The sequence below is a fragment of the Onychomys torridus genome, chromosome 1, assembly GCF_903995425.1.
Source record: "Onychomys torridus chromosome 1, mOncTor1.1, whole genome shotgun sequence".
Lineage (NCBI taxonomy): Eukaryota > Metazoa > Chordata > Mammalia > Rodentia > Cricetidae > Onychomys > Onychomys torridus.
Genome location: NC_050443.1, coordinates 132,971,718 through 132,996,405, shown reverse-complemented (window position 1 = coordinate 132,996,405; position 24,688 = coordinate 132,971,718). Strand labels below are relative to the sequence as shown.

The 24,688-nt window shown below is 40.9% G+C and overlaps 1 protein-coding gene across 7 annotated transcripts in view; it reads left to right on the top strand.

Moving 5' to 3' along the window:
* Positions 1-1,471: 1,471 nt before the first annotated feature.
* Tle4 (TLE family member 4, transcriptional corepressor) overlaps positions 1,472-24,688 on the top strand; it is a 138,698-nt gene continuing 115,481 nt past the window's right edge. For 4 of the 7 annotated variants that reach the window (XM_036206752.1, XM_036206736.1, XM_036206742.1 and 1 more), the window contains exons 1-4: positions 1,768-2,284; positions 2,807-2,904; positions 3,990-4,053; positions 5,226-5,270. In XM_036206752.1, coding sequence (XP_036062645.1) covers positions 2,240-2,284; positions 2,807-2,904; positions 3,990-4,053; positions 5,226-5,270 — 252 coding nt within the window. In that variant the 5' untranslated portion in view covers positions 1,768-2,239. Of the gene's footprint in view, positions 2,285-2,806; positions 2,905-3,989; positions 4,054-5,225; positions 5,271-24,688 lie in introns of all 7 variants that reach the window. The other 3 variants (XM_036206768.1, XM_036206762.1, XM_036206775.1) reach the window with 2 other exon arrangements.

Here is a 24,688-nt window from a genome sequence, read left to right as displayed (position 1 = left end):
TTGATCCTAGGGGCTTGTGAACACACTCTCTCTCTCTCTCTTCCTCCATCCAAACAAATGAGTAAAAATTCTCAAATTTTTTTGGAAGCAAGGTTAAAAAATAGGCAAAATAGAAACACATTTTGCTTAACTGATATTTAAAAATGTAATCCCAATATGCAATCATTATCGAGCTATTTTCTTTTTTTATCTCGTCACGTAAAAAATCCCGTCTTTATGTGAACGTATAGCTCTTTTATTCTAGATTGGCCACATTTTAATAGTTGGTTGGAGGACAGAGGCAAGTCCTTCATCGTCTTATTTTGGAAGTAAAGAAAATTATCTGCAGAACGGAAGCATTCTAGGAGCTTCAGTTTTGCATTTTTAGTAACCATTGCCCCAGTGTCCTCAGTAGCCAGTGCACAAGAGCCCCAACGAACTCCTTGAGTTGGGTATTAAGCTACTGATTTCCTTTTCCGAGGAAAGCGTTATCATTACTGAAAATGGTTTTCCCACTTTTGGTGAACCAACAGCACATTATTAGCCCGTACCTCGAATTACAGTGGGACTCAGAAATAAATGTCCCAAACGCAACGACCATGGTCATAATCCTGCTTGATTTTTCCCGAATTACCCTGATTGTCCACAGGTCAGAGGTTTCTTGGCGCAGCTTGCAAGCTCTCACACACCCTCTAAGCCTCAAAACTGCTGCCCCGGGACCAGCCCAGTGCACGCCTCCCGGCTGTGGCTCTAAACCGGGCCGACCGCGTCCGCGCTCACGCGGAAAATTATGCCGACTCCAGCAGCGCGTAAAATGGATGTGAACCGCACGGAGTGGGATCAGCGCGATCCTCCCTCTCTTGTCTCAACAGGGGTTTCGGCACGTTGCACAAGGCCGAGCTTGTCTCTTTACCGAGACATCGGGCCCTAATTAGTGCGCACCCCGGCGCGGCCGCCTAGCCCGGGCTCTGCGTCGGGCGAGAGACGAGCCTCGGAGGGCGTCTTCGGACCGGCCTGCAGGCTCACCGCCCGCCATCGCCGCCGAAACCTGCTTCTAAAGATGCAGCCAGGGCAGCAGCGACAGCAGCAGCCGCGGCTCGCCACCCCACGTTACTTTGATTGACAGCTGAACAAATGTTTCCGCGGTTCGAACGCTCGCGCTAGGGAACGGCGGCCAGGGCGAGGCTCCGCCCCGGGCGGGCTGCTCCGCCCCGCCCCCGCCAGCACCAATCCTTTGCATTCATTGGTCGGAACTACTCGTCACGCCCTGCCCCCACGTGGGTCCAGCCTGTCCGGCCCCGCCCTCCTGGCTTGCCATTTGTCAGCGGTGAAATGATGGGCAGTAACACAGAACGGCGATTAATGTTCAGCCATCTCCGATTGGTTGGTGCGGCGCCCTCGCGCCGCGGGAGGGCGGAGCGCTTGGAGAGCGCTGCCGAGCGCGCGCGGGGCTAGCTGGAGACTGTAGTCAATCTGGCTGCATCTACGGCCACTGTAGCCTCACGAGGACTACATCTCCCGGGATGCTCCACGGGCCCTCCGCGGATGGTCGTGAATATGTATCAGAATGTTAATGATTAGCTGCTGCTAAATTTGGTCAAAGAAGTCACCTACACAGAGCGCGTTGTTAGAGCCGTTCCGAGCGGGCGTTCGGCTGTTGGCTGCCTTCTTCCCCCCTCTTACACACTCGTGTATTATTTTGAGGTGGTGTTCGCAGAGTTTGAAAGAGAATTTTAAAAAGCCGCAAGCGTTTCGCTCTTTTATTTTTATAATCCCCTTCAATTTGGGGCTAAAAAAAAAAAAACAGGAAGGAAGAAAAGGAAATGAAATGTGGTAAAAGAAGCTAAAAGGTGCCTTTTAAAAGATCGTTGCTGTGAAGTGAAAAATCTCCAGAGAACCCCCAAGCGCCGCGAGACCTCTTCCGAACCAAAGGAGTTTGCGCTCGCTCTCAGGGAAGAAGCGACCATTCATTCCGAGGAATAGCAGCCAATTAAAAGACAAATAAAAAAAGTTTGGAGTGGGGCGCGAGCGGGCGGGCGGCGCTCGGCGGGCGCGGGGCTCGGCGGGCGCAGGACGGACGGGTGCCCGCCGCCCTCAGTGACGCCCGCGGGGAATGCGGAGCCGGCCGCCCGCGCCCAGCCGCCGCGCCTGCCTGCCGCCCGCGTCACGCGAGACCCGCAGGCCCGGGACGCCGCCGCGGGGCCCTCGAAGCGGATGAGCCGTGCGCCCCTGCCCGGCGCAGCCAACTAAAGCGGCGTGGATGATTCGCGACCTGAGCAAGATGTACCCGCAGACGCGCCACCCGGTGAGTGGCGCCGCGCCCGCCGCCCTGTCCGCGGCCGGCCGCTCCGAGGGTGCGGGAGGCGACCGACTTGTAGCCATTTTCTTATTGTTGTCTCTGAAGCCCCGGGAAGCGGCGCGCCGCCGCTCTCCGCCCGCGCCGCTCTCCCGAGGGGGCGAGCCGGGCGGCGCGAGTCTGCGGGGCGGAGGGCGCGGGCGGTCGCCCGCAGGCCGGACTCGCTCAGCTAGCTGACGGCGGCCCGACGCCATGGCGCGGCTGCCCCCGACGGGCCACTTTCGATTCCGGGTAGGGAGGGATGGGTGGGTGCGCGGGGCCGGGGGTGCGGGGCTTGGGGGCTGCGGGGCGTGGGGGCGGGCTGAGGAGCGGGGCCGGGGAGTGAGGGAGGCCGCCTGGAGGGACCCGGACCCCTGCGGGGGAGCGGGAGGCGGGAGCGGCGCGATGGCCGCCCCCCCCCCCACCACCGCGGGCTGTCGTCCCCCCACCCTGCGATGTGGGCTAATTAAATATTTTATTGTTGTTCTTTAGGCACCGCATCAGCCTGCTCAACCCTTCAAATTTACAATTTCCGAATCCTGTGATCGGATTAAGGAAGAGTTTCAGTTTTTACAGGCTCAATACCACAGGTAACGATATTGACTTTAGCTGATCCTCTTGTTTGCTTAGCTCTTGTCTACCCCCCCCCACACACACAAACACCCCCCTTCGACCCCCCCCCCCCCCAAAGGTATTACCATTTTTTTTTTTTTTCCTGTGGGCAGAAAAGGCAAGTCAGGGCCTCTTTCCATTCAGGCAGGTGTAAAGAAATTAAGCGTTTTTCTTCTCCTCCTGTAAACAGAAAAGGAAGTGGAACAATCGAAACAGAGGAGACTTGGAAAACGCTGAGGCCAAACTTTCGATATTGATTTATTGGGTCGGGAGAATGGAAGGTTGGGAAGATTCTGGGGCCTTTTGACTTCTTGGTTCTTTATTACTCTGCTGGAGCCCTTCCTTCTGCCATTCCATGGCTTAGCTTGAGAGCTAGGGCAAGTGAGCAGTGAGCCTTTTCATTACTTTTATTTAAAACAAAAACAAAAACAAAAACAAACAATGCTTTCGTCTTTGAGGCTCTTAGACTTGGAGTGCTTTTGGAACATACTTGTTTCATTGGATCCTTAATGATGCAGAATTCTTATTGCATAAATGCAAAAACCCAAACAAGCTGCTGGACCAGATCAACACCCCCCACCCCCATGGTATTCAACTTATCTGTATTTTTGGAGGGAAAAAAAAACATCATTTATAAGATTGTTTTGATTTTGATTTTCATTAATCTTGTAAAGGTAAAACCTCCCCTGTGGCTTTTCGTGGACTTAGCTTTGCTTTCATATATAAAATTATTATCGGTGTTTATTTTCTTGTTTTAGTAAGTGAATGTAGTGAAGAATATTGAATTCTGGATGAAGTTGCAGAATTAAATTGGCACAAGGGTTTATTTCTTTCAAACATAAAGCCCTCTTTCCCAACCCCCACAGTTCATCCTTCTTGAAAAGGCAAGACCAGACTGGCTCTTGTGGGGCATTTCTCTCTTCCCTTTCATTAGGAAAGTGCTGTTTAACATCATTGGATTGACGCTAGGAGGTGATGGTTTAGAGGGAGGGATGTGGATTTGGAGCTGGAGGATATACGTTAAGTTCTACACTGTACTTAGAGGGTTTCATGTCTTGAACAGTCTGAAGCTGGAATGTGAGAAACTCGCCAGTGAGAAGACAGAGATGCAGCGGCATTATGTCATGGTAAGAAAGCTGTGTCACAGATTCGGAGTGCTCATTAGCCTGGGATGCTGGAAGCAAGAATACGTTTTTAACTGGCTGGAGGCTGCAGGACACATCACAGTCGCCCTGCCAGTGTTGTTGAGGTTGTGGGTATGTGTCTGCTAGCAACCTGTAATTCTAGGTTGTTACAACTTGGCTTTGACAACCAGCTTTGATTTAAATTTTCAAAAAGTTCAGATGCATGGGGTATAATTTCCTTTGCTTTGTTTTTGTGGGTTGAAAAAAATGGGGGAAAATCCTCTTTTTTTTTTTTTTTTTTTTTGTTTAGTCACAAGCAAAATGTTTTTGTTAGTGGTTTTCTTTGTTGTTTTATTGCTCTTGCTCCAATTGTAACCAGACAGTTTTTCTATATACTCTTAAAATTAGATGTGTTTTCTGCCTTTTAATTAATAATTTGGACAGGAAAAGACACCAGACCCTTTTTCAGAAAATTTCCCATTCATCATGCTACTCTGTTTATAGTTTTGTGTATATGCTTTCAATTTCAATAGTGTTATTTGGGTTCTTGGGAGTGTTGATTTGAGCTGCCAGATTTTCTGTTTTGTAGTTATACTCCCGTTCGGACAGGTCAAATCTGTTTACAGAAGTGTTACGAAGCATTTTTATGATTCAAAAGTATATTTTGTGTTGAAAGAACTTGCAGAGTGACTCATTAATTAATTTTCTATCAAGTTCTTCTGCTTTGCATGTGTAAGTAGTACACTAAAACCAAAAACTGAACTCTGAGGTAACATCACCTTTTCAACAGTTCTTTCAGAACATGAATCAGCATTTGTGAGATATTTCCACTGTGCTTAGGAATTAAGAATCATATAAAACCAAACTTTCATGAGACTTTTTCAATTTATTTGCATATGATGTTGAAAAGACAATTGGAAATGTTAAGAATGCTGAGTTTTAATTTTCTTAGTTTTCTGAGTTTTTCTCTTGGGGTGTGTCTTAGGGTGGCTTCTAGTGTTTTAGAAAGAGGTAATTGAGCATCCTTTTTATTTATTAACCAGATGTTGTGGATGTTTTGGTTACGGTAAGGCCTTTGTGTTGGTTGCTTTGTTTTCGGTATACTTGGTCATTTTGAACAAACTAGAGAGATTATTTGAGAGGGACAGATTTAATTGCTTTTCCTTCTTTGACAGTATTATGAAATGTCGTATGGGTTGAACATAGAAATGCACAAACAGGTAAGTTATTTCTTCATAATCATTTTAAGTGACAGTAATACTCATGTACTTAGAAAATTGTCTATTTTGTGATTTTTCTTTGGTACATTCGTCATTTCTACCTGTATTTTAAAAGACTGGGGATGAGTGAGAAGGTTAGTTTTTCTCATGTGGTTCCTCATGTTCCATATTATCCTAACTTCTAATAATTTAAAATGTTATTCTTAAATCAGATTACATATTAAACTTTTCTACACTCCCCAAAGCTGTATGCAGAATTTAAAATGCTTCTTTTCTTTCTTTTTTTTTTTTTTTTTAAGTGTTTCCTTATATATTTCAGGCATCAAAAACCTATCTTACTAAAGAACTTTCCTTGGAAAATATTAATAAGTAAAATTGTAAATTGTGTGCCGCCTTCATGGGATCATATGACAGAGTAGAAAATGAGCTGGGAGGATCAGAATGAAGTCTGCTGTGAAAGAAGCTGACGTGAAATCCTTGCACTAGTCCCCAGAGGCTACTTAGTTGGGTCTTACCAGGAACTCTAGCTTCAACTTCCAAAATGTGTGCAGAGTAAATGGACCTGATAGGAGGATGTGATTAATGTCTGACCCGGCTCTGGAAATGTAGTAATTAGTTCAGGGTTGCAGGGAAGAAAGCATTGACAGGAGTATATGACCGCTACAGCTGCTATAGGGTTTGCTTTTGACTTCATTTTTTAATTTTTCCTTTTTGCAAGAGACCAAATGATTTGGCTTGAGTTCCCTAAATGGAAGAAAATAACATATGTATATGGATATATGTAAAATAATACTGCTTGGCAATGATAATTCATCCAGGAATCATTTCTTTGAAGTCGTCCCCTCATGAAGGACTTTGGGGCTCTCCTCAACCATTACAGAATAGATACATGTATATTTGCCTGCTGAGAGAGAGGCAACAGACAACTTTCTGCTTTTCATGTCTTATTTATTTGTGATCAGGGTGTTGTATGTATCTTCTAAGATTAAAAAGTGTGAGATGACCACCTGTCATCAGCTGCAAGAATCCTTTTTGACAGTTGTTCACCACATGGCAGGAATGTCCTCATATTAGTAGTTCCTTAAAAGATGACTTTTAGGCAGTAAAGGCAATCAGATATTATTTGGAAAAATCAAGTTGCAAAAAATTACAACATTATTTACATTGAAAACTTTACTTCAAGTTCTGTCTTACTCTGTATGCTATTTGGTTATGCTAATGTTAGCATATTATATATGATAATACTAATATATACATGTAGTTTGAATGGCACATATTTAAATTTTCATTTTAGGATCTTCACCGTTTCTGTTTCTGTTAGTAAGCAAAATGTATCCAGCTTTATGTGTGGATTCCCTTTAGCTCTACCTCACAGGAATACTGTTACTGCTTACATAGTTTGGATCTTGCACACACTTTTTTTTTTTTTTTTTGGTTTTTATGAACCCCCTCCCCCCCCCCCCCCCCCACACACACGTTAGTTTCTCCTTAAAGAGTGAACTGGATTAATGCCCCTTTATCTCCTCCTTTTCTATACTTTGCCTTACCCTGACCACTTAGTTTCTGGATCTTCTTGTGTCACGTAGCTGTATGTGTTTCTTATTTTGGTGCTGGGTATATATAAGAGATCCCTTAATTTTACACATTTCATATGACTATAAATTTTGTCAACTTCTTGTCCAGCTGGCCTCAAATGCCATCCATTTAAAATTGAGAAGAGTACACTTTGCCTTTTTCCCTTCTTGCTTTTGAATTCAATCATATCAAGCATCCCGAGGGCAGTTTATCACATTATGAAATACAGACAGCCCTGCAAACCACCTACTTATTATATTTTCTTTCTTTTTCCCCCTTAAGCACAGAGGCATATCTGTCTTTATTTGTTTTCCTAGGCAGACAGCCTTAGTTTCTCTTAGCCTCTCTTCCAGATGCACCCCGCTGGATATCCTTGTAATGGAAAGCAGCAATAATGCAAGGAAGTTGCCCCGAGGCATAATTGGGCCTATTTCTCAAGATCGGTTTAGGCTTATTCACTTATTAGATTTGTGTCTCAAGGGTTCAAGAGTAGGAGTCCCAGGAGGCCTCAGAAGTACCCTAGTAATTGGTGGCCCCGATATTTGAAACCTTTGTGCATATTTTTGTTGTTGTTGTTAACATTCCTGTGTTCCTGTTTGTCTTGGCTGTAGCTAGCCCTCAGAGTATTTTTAGGGAAATTTTTCACTGGTACAGAAAATGAAGGTTTGAAGTATCCATGAATCTGTGACTTAGCAAATGGATAAAAGGATGCTAGTAGGAAGCAGTGAGGGTCCCCATCCCCCCCTCCTGTTTGGTGATGCTCATCATCAGTTGCCCTGGGTTGATTCTGATGGAGAACCATAAAATGAAACCTATGGGGAATTTGTCATTCTGAAATGAAAGCTAATGTAATTAGTACCAATTAAAGTACATTTAGTAAATTGGATTTAATCTTAATTAAGCCTGCGTAATGTTGCCAATTTTTAACAATTATGTTTGAGAACATAATTAATTTAAATTTTGGTAACTGAGTAAATAGCATTAGTCTGGTAAAATTAGTGGATTTTTTTTTTTAAAAAGGGGGAACTCTGTGACATGACATGGAATTGGAGCATAAAATATGAATGTAATTTTTGGTAATCTTTAGTAGAATTGATAAAGCTGAACAGATGAAACTGGGGAAAAAAAAAACCCAGAGTAGTTTAAGTAGAGTCTTCTAGGCCACAGTGGGAATTAATACTTTTCCATTGTCTTCAGTTTTAGTATGAAAATGGGGTTGATAATTAGGACCTGGTTAGAAATGGCATGGAATTCATTGTGATGTCTTCAAAATGGAGTTTTTCAAAAATGAAAGAAAGTTGATTCTTCAAGAATTTCCCTGTCTGCAGGGCTTTGTTTTTTGCTTTAGACAGGATGGTTGGACCAGGGTTCTTGTTACTTTCTTCTGATCCTTCTTTATTATAGTACGGCTTTGTTGGGTCAGTGACCCTGGGCAGATAGGGAAGTGTGTACATTTGATACCACCATTAGATGCTGCTTGTTCAAATCCTTCGCCTGCAGTACTATAATTGAAGAATTCCTCTCTAATGGAATCAGATTCTGCCTGTTGCCACTCTGAAATGTGGATATTGAATGTAGAGTAGGAGCCATTGATGTGTGAATTCAACCTGTAGAAATGAAATAGGTGATGTGAAATACTGTGATGTGAAAGGAGTGGGGGATGAGAATCACAGTATCTTGGGATTTTGTAATTTGAAGATCTCTTCTAAAATTTATTTGCTTAGTACTTGAATTTTAAAAATCATCAGAAAACCTTTGGAATCTGGCACCTAAAATCTAAAGTGAAACTTGTACAATTATATGAAAAGTGTTTGTTGTATGTGCATATTCTTATATGTAATTTTTTTTCCTTTAAAGCTACAAAATTCTTATTTCTTTCCAAGCCATGCAAATTTCATTATAAGATTTGGACCACAACCATTTGAGTGCTGCTAAAATATTAATTGACTAGAAATGAAAGGCCTTGCCAACTGATAGGATATCATAATCATAGCCTCTTTGGTCAATGGTAAATGATGATAAATGACATTAGGAACCTTTTAGCAAACTGTAATAACTACAAGGAGGGAGGCAGTATAGATTTGCATTATATCTGATACCCTCTAGTACCAAGTGGATTGCCAATACTGCTTGTTTAGCATTTTCTAAGGGCAATAGGATATTGATTTCTGACTTACAAGGAACAGCTCTATTTTCACCATTGAAAAGTATTGCAGGTTGTTAAGAAGAAATTGACTTGAAGAGGCCGACTGCTGCCCATCATGGAGCAAATAAAGCAAAACTGCCGAAGCATGGTGGAGCAGCGAGACGGGCCCTCAGCAATTTGTTGCTATTAATTTACCATGCTCGACAGCAAATCAATCGGCATCTACTTCATCTGCTGGAGAAAATGCTGTCCAGGGCAGATAAAAGGCTCGGCATGGTACAGAGAATAGACTGGCTTGGCCAAAAGGAGGCTGCAGTTAATGTGTAAATAAGTGAAATCAAGGCCACTGTTGCAGAGGAAGCAGTTGTTAATTAGGTTGGTGCTTTTTAGTGAACTATTTTAGAAAGCAGCCTAGGATTTGGAGAATAAGGGGAGATTTAGTGAGGTTGAAGTAATATATAACTGGCTTGACATTCCTGCCTTGAGTGCACTTGATTCTAGGATGCAGTCAGTTTATTTGGGGACAGTGCTTACAGTAGAAGTCAATTTATTTAAAGTTCTGTTCAGAGCAGATTTCTCAAGATAACTTTGTGGGGGGGGTATTACCAATTTCTTGTATGTCTTGTATATATTTCAATTTGAAAGAATGCTTGGCGAAACAGGTATCAGTATGTAGATAGAAATAAAATTTTTAAATCGTGGCTATTCTGAAATGCATGGTGTAAAATGGAAACATTATCAAAAATGAGGTTTTTGAAAATAGCTAATAAACCAATAAAAATTTTGCTTACACAACTTTCTTCTGTTTTATACCCATTAGGAAATGATCTAGAATGTCTGAATAAGGCTGCATACTGGGCTGGGAGGTTTTAAAGAGATAAGCAAGTGAAATTTTGATGCTTGTACATAAATTCCAGGAGGAAAGAAGAGAAGAGAATGGAAGCTCATTTTTGTTCTTGTGTTCTTGTTTTAAGATTACTGATCACTGATAGTATTTTGTGATTAATATTAATGGAATAGAGGTTTTTGGGTTGTGTTTTCTCTATTACTTACCTCTTTGATTTGGATGTTCTGGAGTAAGGGCCAGCTTTACTCCTGTGTGGTAAATCTAAATATGTAAATTTAAAATTATTTTCTTCTCAAAATTACCAGAAGATCTAGGATTGTGGTAGTTAATACCAGGTGGGAGCTTCTTGGGCAAGACCCCAGTGAAGTGTTTTTGCTCAGCAAGAGGATCCAGAAGGTGAAATTTAACCCACGAAGGTGTGTATAGGTGTTAAGGAGGCTATTTTCTGAATTCTGTGGGTTCCTCCTTTTTTCTTTTTTATGTTAGATTTTTTTGGTTTTGAGGCACCATAGAAAAATATTTGTGGTGGTTGTTTTCTTTTTTCTTTCTTTTTTTCCCCCTCTTTTTTTACCTTAAGTAGTGATCGTTGGGTGGAATTAAGAGTTTCCTTCCAATGGAAGAGAATGTTTATTATATATCTGGCATGTGCTTACCAAAGACCTGGGCATGCTGCCAAAATTCTTTAATTCTTATAAAGATCCTAAGAAAAGGATTATGTCCAATCAAAGGGTGATTAAGTAGGGTCAGATCTGCACATGGTGATATAGTAATTGGTGGTAGGTTGGAATGGTAGCCTGGGAGGCTGCCCTGTTAGGAAATGAATTAGCCATGAGTTAGAGATTCAGTCCCGAGCTCATTGCTGAAATGGAGACACTCCTGGCTGCTAGAATAGTCTTCTCTTTTGCCCTTGAGCCCCTGAACTTTGTACTTCCACCCAGAACCCCTTCAGTAGTCTTTGCAGCTGCCTGGAGTCCAATGCTGAAACTATTCAGGATGGGCTCTCTGTCCAGTAGGCTGTCTCAGTTGGTGAGAGGTCCAGGTAGCTTTCCCCTGGTCTCCCACTAGTCAGCAAAGAGAGCTACACTGTAAGGAAGTTTTGTTTTCTCCCCAGGCAGCCTGTTTCGTGTTTACTTACGGGGTTCTTCTGTTTAATTTATCTTTTCCTGTGGCTTCTTAGACTGTCTGAAGACAAGGGGGCTGTTTGTTAATCATCACCTTGGGGTTTCTGAAGGGGGAAGCTGGGAGGGGAAAATGTGATGTTTTGTGGCCTCTTTGTTGTTCAGAAAGAGGTTCTTAGATTCAGGAAATCACACACAAACTTTTAAATGAAGACAGATGTTTTGCTTTTCCTGTTGAGAATTTCTTTGTAACATTCAAAGAAATTTACTTACTCATTGCCCCTCAATCTCTGATTGGCAAATTTGTTTGTATTTATAGGCAGTATAGCTCTGAGCTGTGTTGGAATAATGAGCTAGACAAGACTGCATCTTGAATGCTTCTTCAGCCTCAGTGAAAGCTCATTGATACATTTTTACTTTTTTCTTTGTCCTACAGAATTGCTAAAAAGGAGTTGGTAATTACATGTTAAACATTTAGAAGTTCTTTATATTTGCTTTTAGTGGGAAACTTTTATTGCCTTTCATATTTGATAGCCAGGGTTCTGACTTTGGTATAATAATGCTTTTGTTGGCTAGAGAGGGAAAAAGAGATATGATTTCTAAAAGGTACTTTCCTTTATCATTCTTCATACCACCTTTAAAAAATTCTAGAGGCAGAAGCACACAAATTTTCATCAGTTGAGGTCAGTCTGTTCTACATTGTGAATTCCAGGCCAGACTGGGCTACATACTGACTCAAAATATAACAATAAAAAGGGGGCTGGAGAGATGGCACAGTGGTTAAGAGTACATACTGTTCTTGCAGAGGACTGGAGCTCTGTGCCCAGCACCCACATCAAGTAGCTCACAACTATATGTAACTCCAGCTCCAGGGCATATGACCCTATCTTCTGGCCTCTGGTTATCTGCTTCTTATGTTATCTCTGTGTACGCGCATGTGTGCGCGCGTGCGTGCACAGACACACACACACATACACACACACACACACACACACACACACAAACACAATTGAAAATTTTTAGAAAAATGGAAAAAAACTCTACTTCATTTTGGTAATGGAGAAGTGCTATTAGTGGTCCCATACAGTCCAAGTTATCATTTTTGCACACAGGGCTATTGGGAAAAAGTAGGGAGACAGCACATTTAGGCATAGACACTGATTTATACTGGTGATGACAGTTTGTAAGGTTTAGGACTTGGTCAAAGTCTGTACACTGAAGACAGTTTGTGAAATTATTAGACTAAGGAGGAAGGCCTTAGAAGTCTTAGCCAAAGTGAAAGATAGAGCTGCTTTGACTTTGACTTAGTAACAGCTGTAAGTGGGAGTTGCTTTCTGTCTGAAAGGAGGGATTTAGCTGGCCTTCATCACCGCAAATCAGTATACCTCCTCTGTTTTCATTGGAAGTGACCCATAGCATTGATGCCAGGCTCTTGCTATTTCTATATCATAAAGCCAATACTTACCTTCAGAAAACTGCAGTGTGTAACCTGTGCTCCATCCAGGGGGACTGATGGGCACAGTATATATTTTCTTAGCTGATTTGTCAAAGAAACACAATGGTAAAACTCTGGAACACCCTTTAGGAACTCTGTCCTCTGGGAGATGGGTTATCTTGTCATCTTTGGAGGATTATTTTTGCTCATAAATACACAAGGATTTGTGTTGTGTAAGGAATCTGCATCTCAGAACAAAGGCATAACTTACCTTCATCCAGCATTTGTAATGAGTTTTTCTCTGTCCTGCCAGCTCCCAAATAATGACATGGAGGCTTTTTATTATTTATGAAAGCACAGCCTATAGCTTAGGCTTGTTCCTAACTAGCTCTTATAACTTAACCCATTTATATTAATCTATGTTCTACCACATGACTTATAGCTTTTACCTTTCCTCTCGCACATCCTGCTTGCTCTGTGTCTCCTTTCTTCCTCTCAGAGTTCTCGCTGAAGTATGGCCTATACCTCCTGCCTCGCTATTGGCTGTTCGGTGTTTTGTTACATCAATCACAGCAATACTTTTTCACACAGTCTACAGATAGCCCACAAGTGTTGGCTGGCTGCAGGGCATTCAGAACTCTGCAGAACCTTCCCTTGTAGCTGTGCTCATCTAGGCAAGTTAGATGATGGGAGGGAAACTGGCAGTGATTCCTTGACTCTGCTACTTGTTTCTTTTGAGACAGGGTCTCACTGTGTAGCCTAGACCAGACTTAAATTCATAATCCCCCAGTCTCATGCTTCTGAATGCTGAGATTATAGGTGTGAGCCTCCATACCTGGTTTTCTTTTCATCTCCACATTCTGCTTCTGAAGGTCTGTAGGTTCTTTTAGTTGTAGATCTTAGAAAGGCCTGGAAATACAACTGGAAAGAAATTGGAAATTAAAAATACTAGTACTGTGTGATACCTTTCTTTGCAGAGAGCTTAAGGCATTTTACATGTTCACCTCAGTCTTCCTGATGTTCCCAAAAGCAGGTAGCAAGCTTGGATCTCTGTCTGTTTAAGGAGCTTCTGTCAGTAATGTTCCCTACAGTTTGCCAAGCAGTGTCATTCCTCTGGCCTCCTTTAACAGATGACACTAAAGCTTAAGGGCTTAAGAGACTAGCCTAGTGTGACAGTCAGGAAGGATCAGCGCATGGGTGGGGATACCAGAGTTCATAAAGGTCAGTGAATAGGCCTGAGGTCACATAGGAGAGCCACTGGTTGAAGGGGAAATAGAAAGTTTCTGAACTTCCCTTCTAGAGTTCTCATTATTGCCTAGACCATTTTCAAATAACAAATACTATGCTTGTTTCTGTGATGTTCTTGGCTTCCTGCAACAAGATCAGTAAGGTACTGCAGGTGGCAGACCATGAGTATTACACTGTCATCTTTAGTGAGAGAGATCTGATCTGTGTGCTTGTGCCTGAAGTTCAACTGTTCCCCCTTCCCTCCACCCTTCAGTGTCACTGCCCTGCCCAGAAAGAGTCTGGGATCAGCAAATTGAAATCTAAAGCTAAGATCCACTTTTAGCAAAGTGTTTAATCAAACTGGCTGCTCCCTCATTCCTGAACCATGCCACACAAACAGGCTGTTCTAGGCACACACTTGTTTATTGGCCATTTCCCTTCCCAGTTACCTTGTAAGCTCCACTTTTAGCATTGCTTTCTGCAGCACACTGCCACTGAGATGTGCTGGTGCTCATGGGATAGTGGGCTGCTGAAGGAGAGAACACTTCTGTTTGGATAGTAGCTAAGCCTCTGTGCAATTAGTATTATTTCAGGTATATTTGGGTTGCAGGATATAGACAACCAGTGCTGAACTTACTAGTGAAGTTTGTAGGAAAATGACCTGTAGAAAGAGGAAGTGAAAACAGCTGAACACGAGGTTCAGGAATAAGAACAGTTAAAGTAGAATATATGTATTTTGGTGTGCTGAGTCTTTTAAAGTTGAAAACAAATCATTTCTAACTGAATTTAAAATTCACTTTGAACACCATTCTTATTAGTCAGTATATATTTGAAAAATTGTACTATTAATAACTGTGTACGTGTGACTTGAATGTGTGTTGATCTTAACTGTGCTGTGGTATGTTTGGCTAACTTTCTCTCGAGTCATCTAGCTCTTTCAGAGGGCTGGGGAACTTTAGAGATGATGATAGCTGAGGTAGTGAGATGGCATAGTATTGTTGAGAGAGTAATAATTCTAATAGTAAGCAAGTGTCCATAATTTAGTGTGGAGGTAATCTTTACTTTTCTTAGTAACATAAAATTATAGCATTAGTGTTATTTATTTCAACTTTGCAACACACAATGTGACACAGCAGAGATGTATAGAGAGTTTAAATAACTGCAGTGGAGTCTGCCAGTCATTTTGTTTTGGTTCTGGATATGTAACTGAGGCCTTGCATATTGTAGGCAGGTGCCCTGAGACTGAGCTGCATTCAGCCCAGAAAGTTCTTGTAAAATTGTCTCTTTAGTTTCTTAAATTCATAACTGCCTGTTAGTCCAAGATATGTATGTTTAAATAGTACTTCATATTTTGCAAGATGCTTTTTCCATCTTTCATTTAAGCCTCAGCAGTGTCAAAACTATCCCTATCCTGTCCATTAGTAAACTAAAACAGATGTTAGGTAACAAAGTTCCACAGTTAATTAGTAGATGGTTTGGAGTGTTTTAATTCTCTTAGGATCAGTGTTCAGGCTGAAGTAATAATGTTCATGCAGACTTAGAGCAGCTATTGTCAGATATGTAAATTAAAATGTACAAGAGCTGATTTAAAGTGCCAGGTTTTGTATTTTTCCTTTGGCATATACTGTTTCGAATACAAAATTGTATGAATTACAATGTGATCTGTAATAATTTCTTCCAAGGATCAGTGTGCAAAGGGGATATGTAAGAGTTTATTACCTGTTGTATAACTAGCCTCCTGACTTCTGAAGTCAGTGTAGACGTCTGTCTCTAGCTGAGGTTTATTTTATGGCACTTGGGAAGGATGTGGCTGACAGTGAGCTGGACAGTTCAGATCCTTAGAGCATTTGTACCTTTTTCCATCAGGAATCTTTACTTAGGAAAGGTTTGGACTATTCAATTTGTTAACAATGAGCTTATCATTTTAAGCAAATGACTTAATGGTAAATAATAGAGAAATGTTTAATTTTGGCTTTGGAATTAAAAATTTAGTAGAGATCAGCTTCTTTTGTTAACAGTATAAAGCCTGAGAAAGGAAGAATGTGTTTTACTTATTGCTATGCCCCTGACACTTAAAATAATGCCTTGAACCCAGCAAAGAAAACAAATGAGTGTATGATGGAATAGCTAAGAGAATGGCTTAACTTATTATTTTTTCATGTATATTCTGCATCATCCCTTATACTGAGTATCGGCCACCCATGTTTTCTTTGTTTCTGAGCTCCTAGGGAAAACATACCTTTATGATGAGCAAATAGGCAATCAGAGGTTAGAGTAGCCCAGTTCTTTCAGAAGTCTCTGCACCTGGAGACTGGTGGTTTTAACAAAATAGGGTTGGACGTAGGGAGCTGGAAGTTAAGAATACTTGCTTACCTAATGTGTAAGGCTTGGATTCAGTTCTTACTACTACAGACAAGATGAGATAAAAGGTAGAATTGGTTAATTATCCTCTATTATTAATTTTTTAAGTTTTAAAATTATTGTATGTGAGTGTTTTGCTTGCATGTATGTCTATGCACTGTGTGCATGAAGTACCCATAGAGGTGATGAGGGTGTCATATCCCTTAGAACTAGAGTTCCATATGGTTTTGAGCCACCATGTGGGTTCTACAAATTGGATCTGTGTCCTCTGGAAGAAAAATCATCCAGTGCCCTTAATTACTGCCATCTCTTCAGCCCCTAAGTTATCTTTTAATTCTGTATTGTATGATGACATTTCAGAAAGTAAAAGGTTTAAGATAATGTTATGTAAGAGGAAATACAATTGTTTTTATTGTGCTTATTATGCTTTTGGTAGAAACTCTGTCTGAACAATGTTAGGATATTGTAGGCAGTTCTAATAATTTGTTGTCAAGCATTCATGATCTAGAACCATCTACTGTGGTATGGACTATTTTGTTTAGCTTTTTTGAGCAGTTATGGCCACATCATAATAACAGTCCTTTTTCTAGGGCAAGAGTTCTATATAAAGTGACTGTGTACATTTGGAGAGATTTTCATTAGTCATCATTGATCATAAATCCAGGTTGACTGAGTACCTCATGGGTACCAGGATGCAGCAGTTTATTCTGATGTCTTAATTTAGTTTTCCCCTTTTTGAGAAAGGGGTCGAGATATCCTCATTGTGCTTGAAACCAAGATATAAGGGATGTGCAGCTGGTAGGTTGCAGGATTAGTATTTAGGTCCAGGAAATCTGGCTTCAGAGCTGAAATTCTGAACCACTGCCTGCATCTTCAGTGAACCTTTCATGTAAGTTTTTCTTTTTTTTATGTGCCTGATAGACTGCTGTTGTGCTCTATATACGACAGGCTTGAATATTACAAGTGATAATCTGATGAGGGTGTTTTTTATTTTTTGCAAATAAGTGTGCTAAATTAGTGGATCTACCCTTTTCTTTGTTTCTCTCTCTTTCTTCCTCCCCCCCCCCCTTTTTAAAGATCCTACAGCTGGTTTTGCCTGATGATCACAGACTCTAGATATTTTTTGTTTTGAAGTTGAGATTTCTAACAAAAGAAAGCATAGTGCCAGCATAGTACTTTTTTTTCCTTTTAAACATGTGAGAATGGCTAGATGACTGCAGAACTTTTGATTGTCTAGAGTGAGGATGGGATGGGGGTTGTTGGCACTTAAACGTTAATTGTATCCTTCCTCCCCCCCCCCCCCCCCCCAGAGTAGTTACTGATCTGGAAAGAAAACTGGGATTCAAACAAAAATTCAAGAGCTCCTGCTCTGGAGCAGGAGTCTCAAACTAAGGCTTTTCTCCAGGAGACATTTGGTGATACTTGAGGTTGCTACAACTTAGTGGTACCACTAGCTTCTAGTGGGTTGAGGCCGGATCCTGCTGAGTATCATGTAGTGTACATGACACTCCCTACAACAAACAGTATCCACCCTAAAATTTCAGTAGTGTTAGGGTTAAGAAACAGCTCCAGAGAGTATAAAGTATTAATTCTGTTGCATTTTTATGTTTGGGCACATTATGGTTTCTTTGAGTAAGAGTATAGGCCAAGAATCAACCTTGAGTGACTGCTGAAGAGTCCTTCAAACTCTACTTGTCTTGAGTCTTTTCTCCTCTTTTTCCCATGATGGTAAACAGTGGAGTTGATGTGAGTTTTATCAGGTTTTGAATGAGACATTATATTACATGATCTTTTTTTATAATCATTGTTTTCATAAAGAAAGGAAGGTAATAAAATATTTCAAGAGTGGAGACCTTTTACTCTTCAGTTTCTTGTTGAATTCTTGATTTCTATGAAAAATATCTAGATGGTTGTTATGTTGTTATTATGCAAGACAGAATGTTTTTTCATGGACAATACTGGATGGTCAGTATTATCTGAGGCCCTTAGAAGGCACTAGAATTACTGTTACTCTTTTCTAGGTAATTTTCAGAAAGATTGGGATGCCAGCCTGGATAGTACCAAGATAAGTATTGTAGATTGGGCCAGCTGAGAATCCAGTGGACCCCCCTTTGCTTTATTTGCCCTAGCAGAGGTATCAGAACACATCTTGCTGCAAAATAGTCCTTCTGTTCTTTCACTTAAGTTCTGCTTCGGACAAAATACATTGTGGTTGACTTTTTCCAGTCCTAATGAAATGAAATGGAGTCCTGAGTTTTCTCTAAATAGTTAAGTCTAAAACATGGTGTAAATATCAACTTGACACAAACTAGAGTTATCTGAAAGGAGGGAACCTCAACTGAGAAAATGCTTCCATAAGATCTGGCTATAGGGCATTTCTTTATTAGTGATGGAGGAGGGCCCAGCCCATTGTGGGTGATGCCACCCTTGGGCTGGTGATCGAGGTGCTATAAGCCAAGGTGCTGGACAAGCCATGATGAGCAAGCCAGTAAGCAGCATCCTTCCGTGGCCTCTGCATCAATTCTTGCATACATGTTCCTGCCCTACTTGACTTTTTACCCTCACTGCTTTGATGATAAACTGTTGTATGGAACTGTGAGTGAAATGAACCCTTTCCTCTCCAAGTTGCTTTTGGTCATGGTGTTTCATCACAGCAATAGTAACCGTAACTAAGACACATAATCCGTGAGCTCGTGAGCTATCACCCCACCCTCCACAGGGTTTCTCTATGTATCCTTGGTTGTCCTGGAACTTGCTCTGTAGATCAGGCTGGCATGCAACTATGATACTGCACTGCCCAGAAAACTTCTGACTTCTTACTTTTTTCTCTCTTCTGTAAATTCTACTGTATTGTGCTGAGAATGTGGGAGACTTAAATTACACTTAACCTAAAATGACCAATAAAAAGTAACAATTTCATAGCTACTCTATTGTTTTAACTTTTATGGGGTTGGGAGTGCTTATTTAAGGTTCTTGATGGAGAAATTGTGGTTTAAAAGTTCCAGAATACCTTAAGTAAAAGGCCTTTTCTAGGTTGTGCTATATAGAATGAGCATTGCAGCTCTAACAGGAGTGGTGAATTTGGACGGAGCTGAGTCAGACAGCACATTTCTGTATAAAACCCTCATTTTCAAATGTTTGATCTAGCTGGTCTGGTTGGGTTCTGCTTGCTTTAACCAGATAGAGGTGGAATGAATAGAATTTTTTATTACTTTAAACAAGAGCTTGAAGGGTTTTTGTCTTGTTTTGTTTCAGTTGGGGATGTGATTTGGTAAGATAATGCACATCCCTGCCTCCAAATTACACTTTTCAGTCCCCTTCAGTATTTGACATTCCATACTTTTACTGTTTTCTTTTTATTTATTTGAGGTTCACTATTACCTACATGTGATTATGTACATCTTCCTGTGTACCTCAAACCATCTTGTGATTACTTAAAATACATAATACAGTGTAAGGACTGTATAAGTAGTTGCTATATTGTATTGCTTAGGGAATACTCAGAAGCCATCTTTATAAATTGATATAGCTTCTTAAATCTAAGTATCTAGGATTGAATTTGTAAAAGTTAAGATTGTAATTTGCAAACATGAAAAAAAAAACTAGCTTTGTGGAGTTACATTATTCCTTTGTTGGAAGGGTTATTTGATAAGAGATTGTAGTCCTTGGCACATCAAAGCTGTGATGGCTTTTATATTTTTATCAAACAACAGTTACTTAGCCTCATACTGCCACTTAGATGGTGCTTTGAGACCTATGGGGTTATAAGAGGTAAGAAGGCTTGCCTCCTAAATGTAAACAGTACAGTGGAGATGCTTGTGATAGAAAATGGAGAGGGGTCATTTTTCTGGTTCTGGAACTATTAGGGTGCTATTATGGAAGGTGGTAGATGAATTTTAAGGAGCAAAGACTCCTTAGGCAGGGAGAACAGAGTGGGGAAGATTATAAGTGGGAGCCCCAGAATCAAGAATGTTTTGTGCATGTTCAGGCTGTGGTTAGCATTTCCAGTGTAGACAGTACTAGGAGTTGGTTTAGGATGCGATTATTGAAGGCCTCACATGCTGGAAAGAGTGCTTGGACTGTTGAAGGAAGCAAAGAGACAGTCACATGAAAGCCCAGGACCACATCTGTTTTATTGGTATGTTCTTCTCTGCACCTAGCTTGAGGTCCAAGAGCAAATTAGTGAATGTTGATTGTAGCCATGTGAATAGAGAGACAGCATTGAGGAGGTTGGGTCTGAGTTAGAGGAGCAGTAGTAGGACAAGAGAGGAGGGAACCATGTGGTATTGTAGTCATAGTTATGGTAAGGTAAGTAGAGTTAGTGTAGGTATAGTTAAGGTAAATTTGCAGAAGGCCCCAACACACTGTCCTCCACAAACAAGGTGGGATAAACATGGGGACATTAGCAGAGAGACATTGAATAGGGAAAATCTGGTGTCAGGTGTATTATAGTGTGAATGTCTAGGAAAGAAGGTGGGAAAGGAAGAGAGGGAAAGGAAGAGTTTGTTTTTCATTTCTCCTGGTGCTGAATCTATGCTCTTGCCTAGACTTCCAGGATTCTACTGTTAGTGCTTGTATTCTGTACCCAGACCACAAGAGTGTTAGCTGGGCAATCCCTTGTGGACAGTGGTTTGTGGAACATTTCCTTTTAGGGAAAGCATTTGGCCACTGGGTGACTTTATAAGTTGTTGTGAATCATCACTTTTTTGTGATTGTTGGCATAATTATTATATTGATAGAATGGATTTTAAATAATTTCAGTTTTAACTTTTTCCTCTTTAGAGAGATTCTGAATGTCAGTATAGGTTTTTTTGTTTGTGTTTTTGTTTTCGTTTTTAAATTCTTATATTCTTTGACTAACAATCCCAGATAGGTGATTCCTTTTTGTGTTATGAAGTCTTTAGTAAATATGAAGCTGAGTTTAAATTTGCGTGCAGAACTATGTTTCAAAAGAAACAATATTTCTGTTTTTTATTATGTTCCTAATGCACTAAACACAAGAGTTATGATAAACATAAATTATGTGTGTGTCTAGCCCCTCCCCTCACTATGGGGCAGGCATTATATTTTAAAGTGTTCCTGTACCCATTGGTCCTGCTGAAGCTTCTGTCGTCGCGTGAGAATAGCAGTGGTAGCAAGAACAGTTGAACACACGTGAAATTGGGAAGCCCACAGAAAACATTTTGGTAAACCAAAATCGTGCTTGGTGGCCCGAAGCTGCAGATGTAGTCCGAAGTGGGTGTGTGTGTGGTTTTACTGCTTTGTCATGTTGTCTGCTGTAACTGTCAGAAACATACATTGCTTTGGGGTGTGGAATGTCTTCAAATCTGACCACAGCTTTAAATTTCTATCACACTACATAGAGCTAGTGTTAATTTGGGGCCAATTGAGTGTAATGACATAATCATCAACAATGGTGGTAGAAATGTTTTCCTGGGTGTGCTCAGCATGGGCTCCATGCTTCTAGATGCTTTGCTCTTACTATAAAAAGTAATGTTAAAGAAAATTAAATATTAACAGAATTTCAGCAAGCTAAAGAAGGTACTGTGGGCCAGGCAAAGGCTGAAGACAGGGACTGCGTAGTCTCCCTCTATACACTGAGTGGTAAAGCTATGTCCCTCAGTGAATTCACTATTCAGGTTTCACACATGAAATAGTGAGTTTCTATTTCATTTTAAAGTGTCTAAAAAGTCTATCATTAGGTAACTTGATAAAAATTATTTAAGAAAAGACTTGTTGGTACTGATTATACATAGATATCTTTATCTTTCCACTGTTCCCTAAACAATAAAGTATAACTGCTACTCACACCACACTTACATTGCATTAGATGTTTTAAGTAATCTAGAGATGAGTTAGAGTATATAGGAGGGTGTGCATAGCTCATATGTAAATACTAGATCCTTTTATAGAAGAGACTTGAACACCTGTGATTGTTCGTACCCTAGAGGTCTTAGAGGCAGTTCCCTGTAGATCCTTACTTTGTATATAGCTTGGTGCTCAGAGCCCTGACTCTGACCAGCTGGTGGACTGTTACATTGCTACAGAGAATGTAGTGGGTTTTTTTTTGTTTGTTTGTTTTTTCGTTTTTTTTTTTTTTTTCCTCCCCTTCTTTGTTCACTAAGACCCTGTACTACTAAACTGTGACTTCTAAACACCCTTTCCATTTTGGTATATTTCCTAGATTGACCTCTAAATTCTTAGAATCATTCTGGGGTAAGTAATCAAAAAGAATCATTTTGGAGAATTTATTAAATAGAAGTTTTGCACATCAACTTAAAAGTACATTTTATTGCAGAAGTTCAAACATACTTAAGCTGAAGTACATTCATGCTAGTTCCAGTCTCTTGCTGGCTATTCTAATCTTAAATTTCATGTTATTTTCAGTGTCTCATAGTATTCAGTAAGAAAATACTATTTATAATTTGTGGTTTAACCCCATACTAGTGGGCAGTGAGATCTAGTAGGAAGACCCCTGAATGACTTCACTTATTTGGTTCCTAAGTAGTTTTATAGCTGTGGCCATTTAGCTTCTCTAAGCCATGAAGGAAGGTAAGAAATGTTTTATTTCTTAGGGTTGCGTTGGAGACTCTTGCTGCCATGAAGACGCGTAGACTAGAATTTAAGGCTGAAGAAGCCACAGGTTGGGATTTAGGACTGTTACTGTGGAGTAGAGTTACCCAGAGCATGGTCCGTGGACTTTGGCAGCTCTGTGGACATTTAATAAAACAGCAATGAGATAAGGAGCTTGTACTGGAATATAAGTCAACATGCAGTGTATCAAAGTGGAGAGACAGCAAATTTTCTGGAGCTGGCTTGCAACCTCACTCTTCGTCAATTGAGGAAGCACTTGTCTCTCCCTTGTTACTGTACCAGAGGGTCTGATATCTTCTGCTACCTTAGATCTTTCCATAGCCTCCTCTTGAGCTCTGCAGCCTTTCCCCAGTGTAGTGTAAACTAGTGGGGGATTCTTGCTTAATTGAGAATAAAAAAAAAAACCTTGAGCTTCAGTCAACACCTAACAACATAGCCACTCAATTTGGTGTACTATCTATCCCAGTTTTAAAGCAATGGATTTTTATTCCTACATTAGGCCACATAGGTACTTCTGCCATTCATATCTAGGGCGACTCTTCTCATTTCAAAGTGTGGAAGTGGAGTTTGGGATCACTTGGGAATTTGCTTAGTCATGGCTCAGTTAGATTACTAATTAGAAAGTCACCTGCAGATCTGGGAATTCATAGCTGATGATTTGTATCTGCTGTGTTTTCAAAATGTTATAGTTACTTTAGGCTGAGTTGTTTCCATCCCTTGTGGTAACTATACTCCAAAACAAACCTTGACAAAGGCCTTAAATTTGTCTACCTTGGTGTGCATGTACATTCAGGCTTTCTTTTTTGTTTCATAAAATCCTCTGTTGTCCAAATCCAGTCCAGCCACACATGGTTCTGTCCATGCACTGTGTCTTCTTGCCTTATTGTCACTCTGCTTACCATTATTGTTCATTAGACCTTGGTGCCAGAGGCTCTGTTGGCTTGCTTCTTGACTGTCTTTACTGGTAGCCTTTGCTGTCCCTGCATTTCTGGTATTGGGTCATATTTAGGGGCAGGGAAAATCTGCCAGTATTCTCAGTATGGTTTATTCTCCTCTCTGGATGCTTTATCTGATTCACTGTTAAGTAGATGAGCTTTGCCTTCCTTTTGTTGTCTTTCTCCTTTGAGTGTCTCATAGGTAGTTAAACCCAATATGTTTCCAAATGTTATCCTCCTCCACAAGCCTGCTTGAGGTCCAGAGAGCTTATGTAAGGAAGTCAGCTAACCTGTCTACCCAGTTTCTGCAGGCAGGAAGTCCTCAGAGGGAGGACAAGAGCTTTGTGCTTCCTTCGTATTCATTAGCTACACCATGCATCCAGGCCACAGGTTTTCTAAAATCTGCCCCCTGTTGTTCCTGCTTCCATTTCTTTCTCTCTGGCTATCTTTCTGATAATGGTGATTTCTTTAACACTTTACTGTTCTTACCTTAAAATAGGGACAAGAGTAAAACTCTTCACATTGCACTGAGCATTAAATGACATACCCTGCACAAACCAGGCTCTCTTTAATTATTAGGATAGTTGATGTGGCTTGATGTAGCACTCCTTGCCACCATATTTATGATCACTCACTGTGAGTAAGGCAATGTCTAAGTGGTCTTACCTGGTGGGAGCAGGCTGTCTGAACCACTTCTCTAGCCACTGCTTTTCCTGTGCTGTGAATGCTTTAGGCTTGTATGGCAGGCTACCTCTTTAGAATGGTCTTTTCTTGCCCTACCCCTCAATCTTCATCTTTCAGGCTCACTTTATCTTGGTTCCTCAGGATAACATTCCTACCTTAATCATTGAGAAATACTATCCATCTCATTTACTATATTATGGGCTTTGTAAATCCTATCTGTTCTTCTACTGTTTTAGATGTGACTGGAATATGCCAGAGTAGTAGGCAATTATTAAAGACTGAGGACTTACTAGGTCTCATATAAGGATTTTCCCCACTATGCTTAACCATTCTCCCCCCCCCCCCCCCCCCCGCCCCGCGCCGCCCCAGAGTAGGGAATTGAACCCTGGACTCTGCCTATGATAGGCAAGCACATTACCAAAGAGCTAAATGAACTGTATAACCCAAGCCCTCTTATTACTTTATATCCTGGAACAGTGTCTCATTATGCTACACA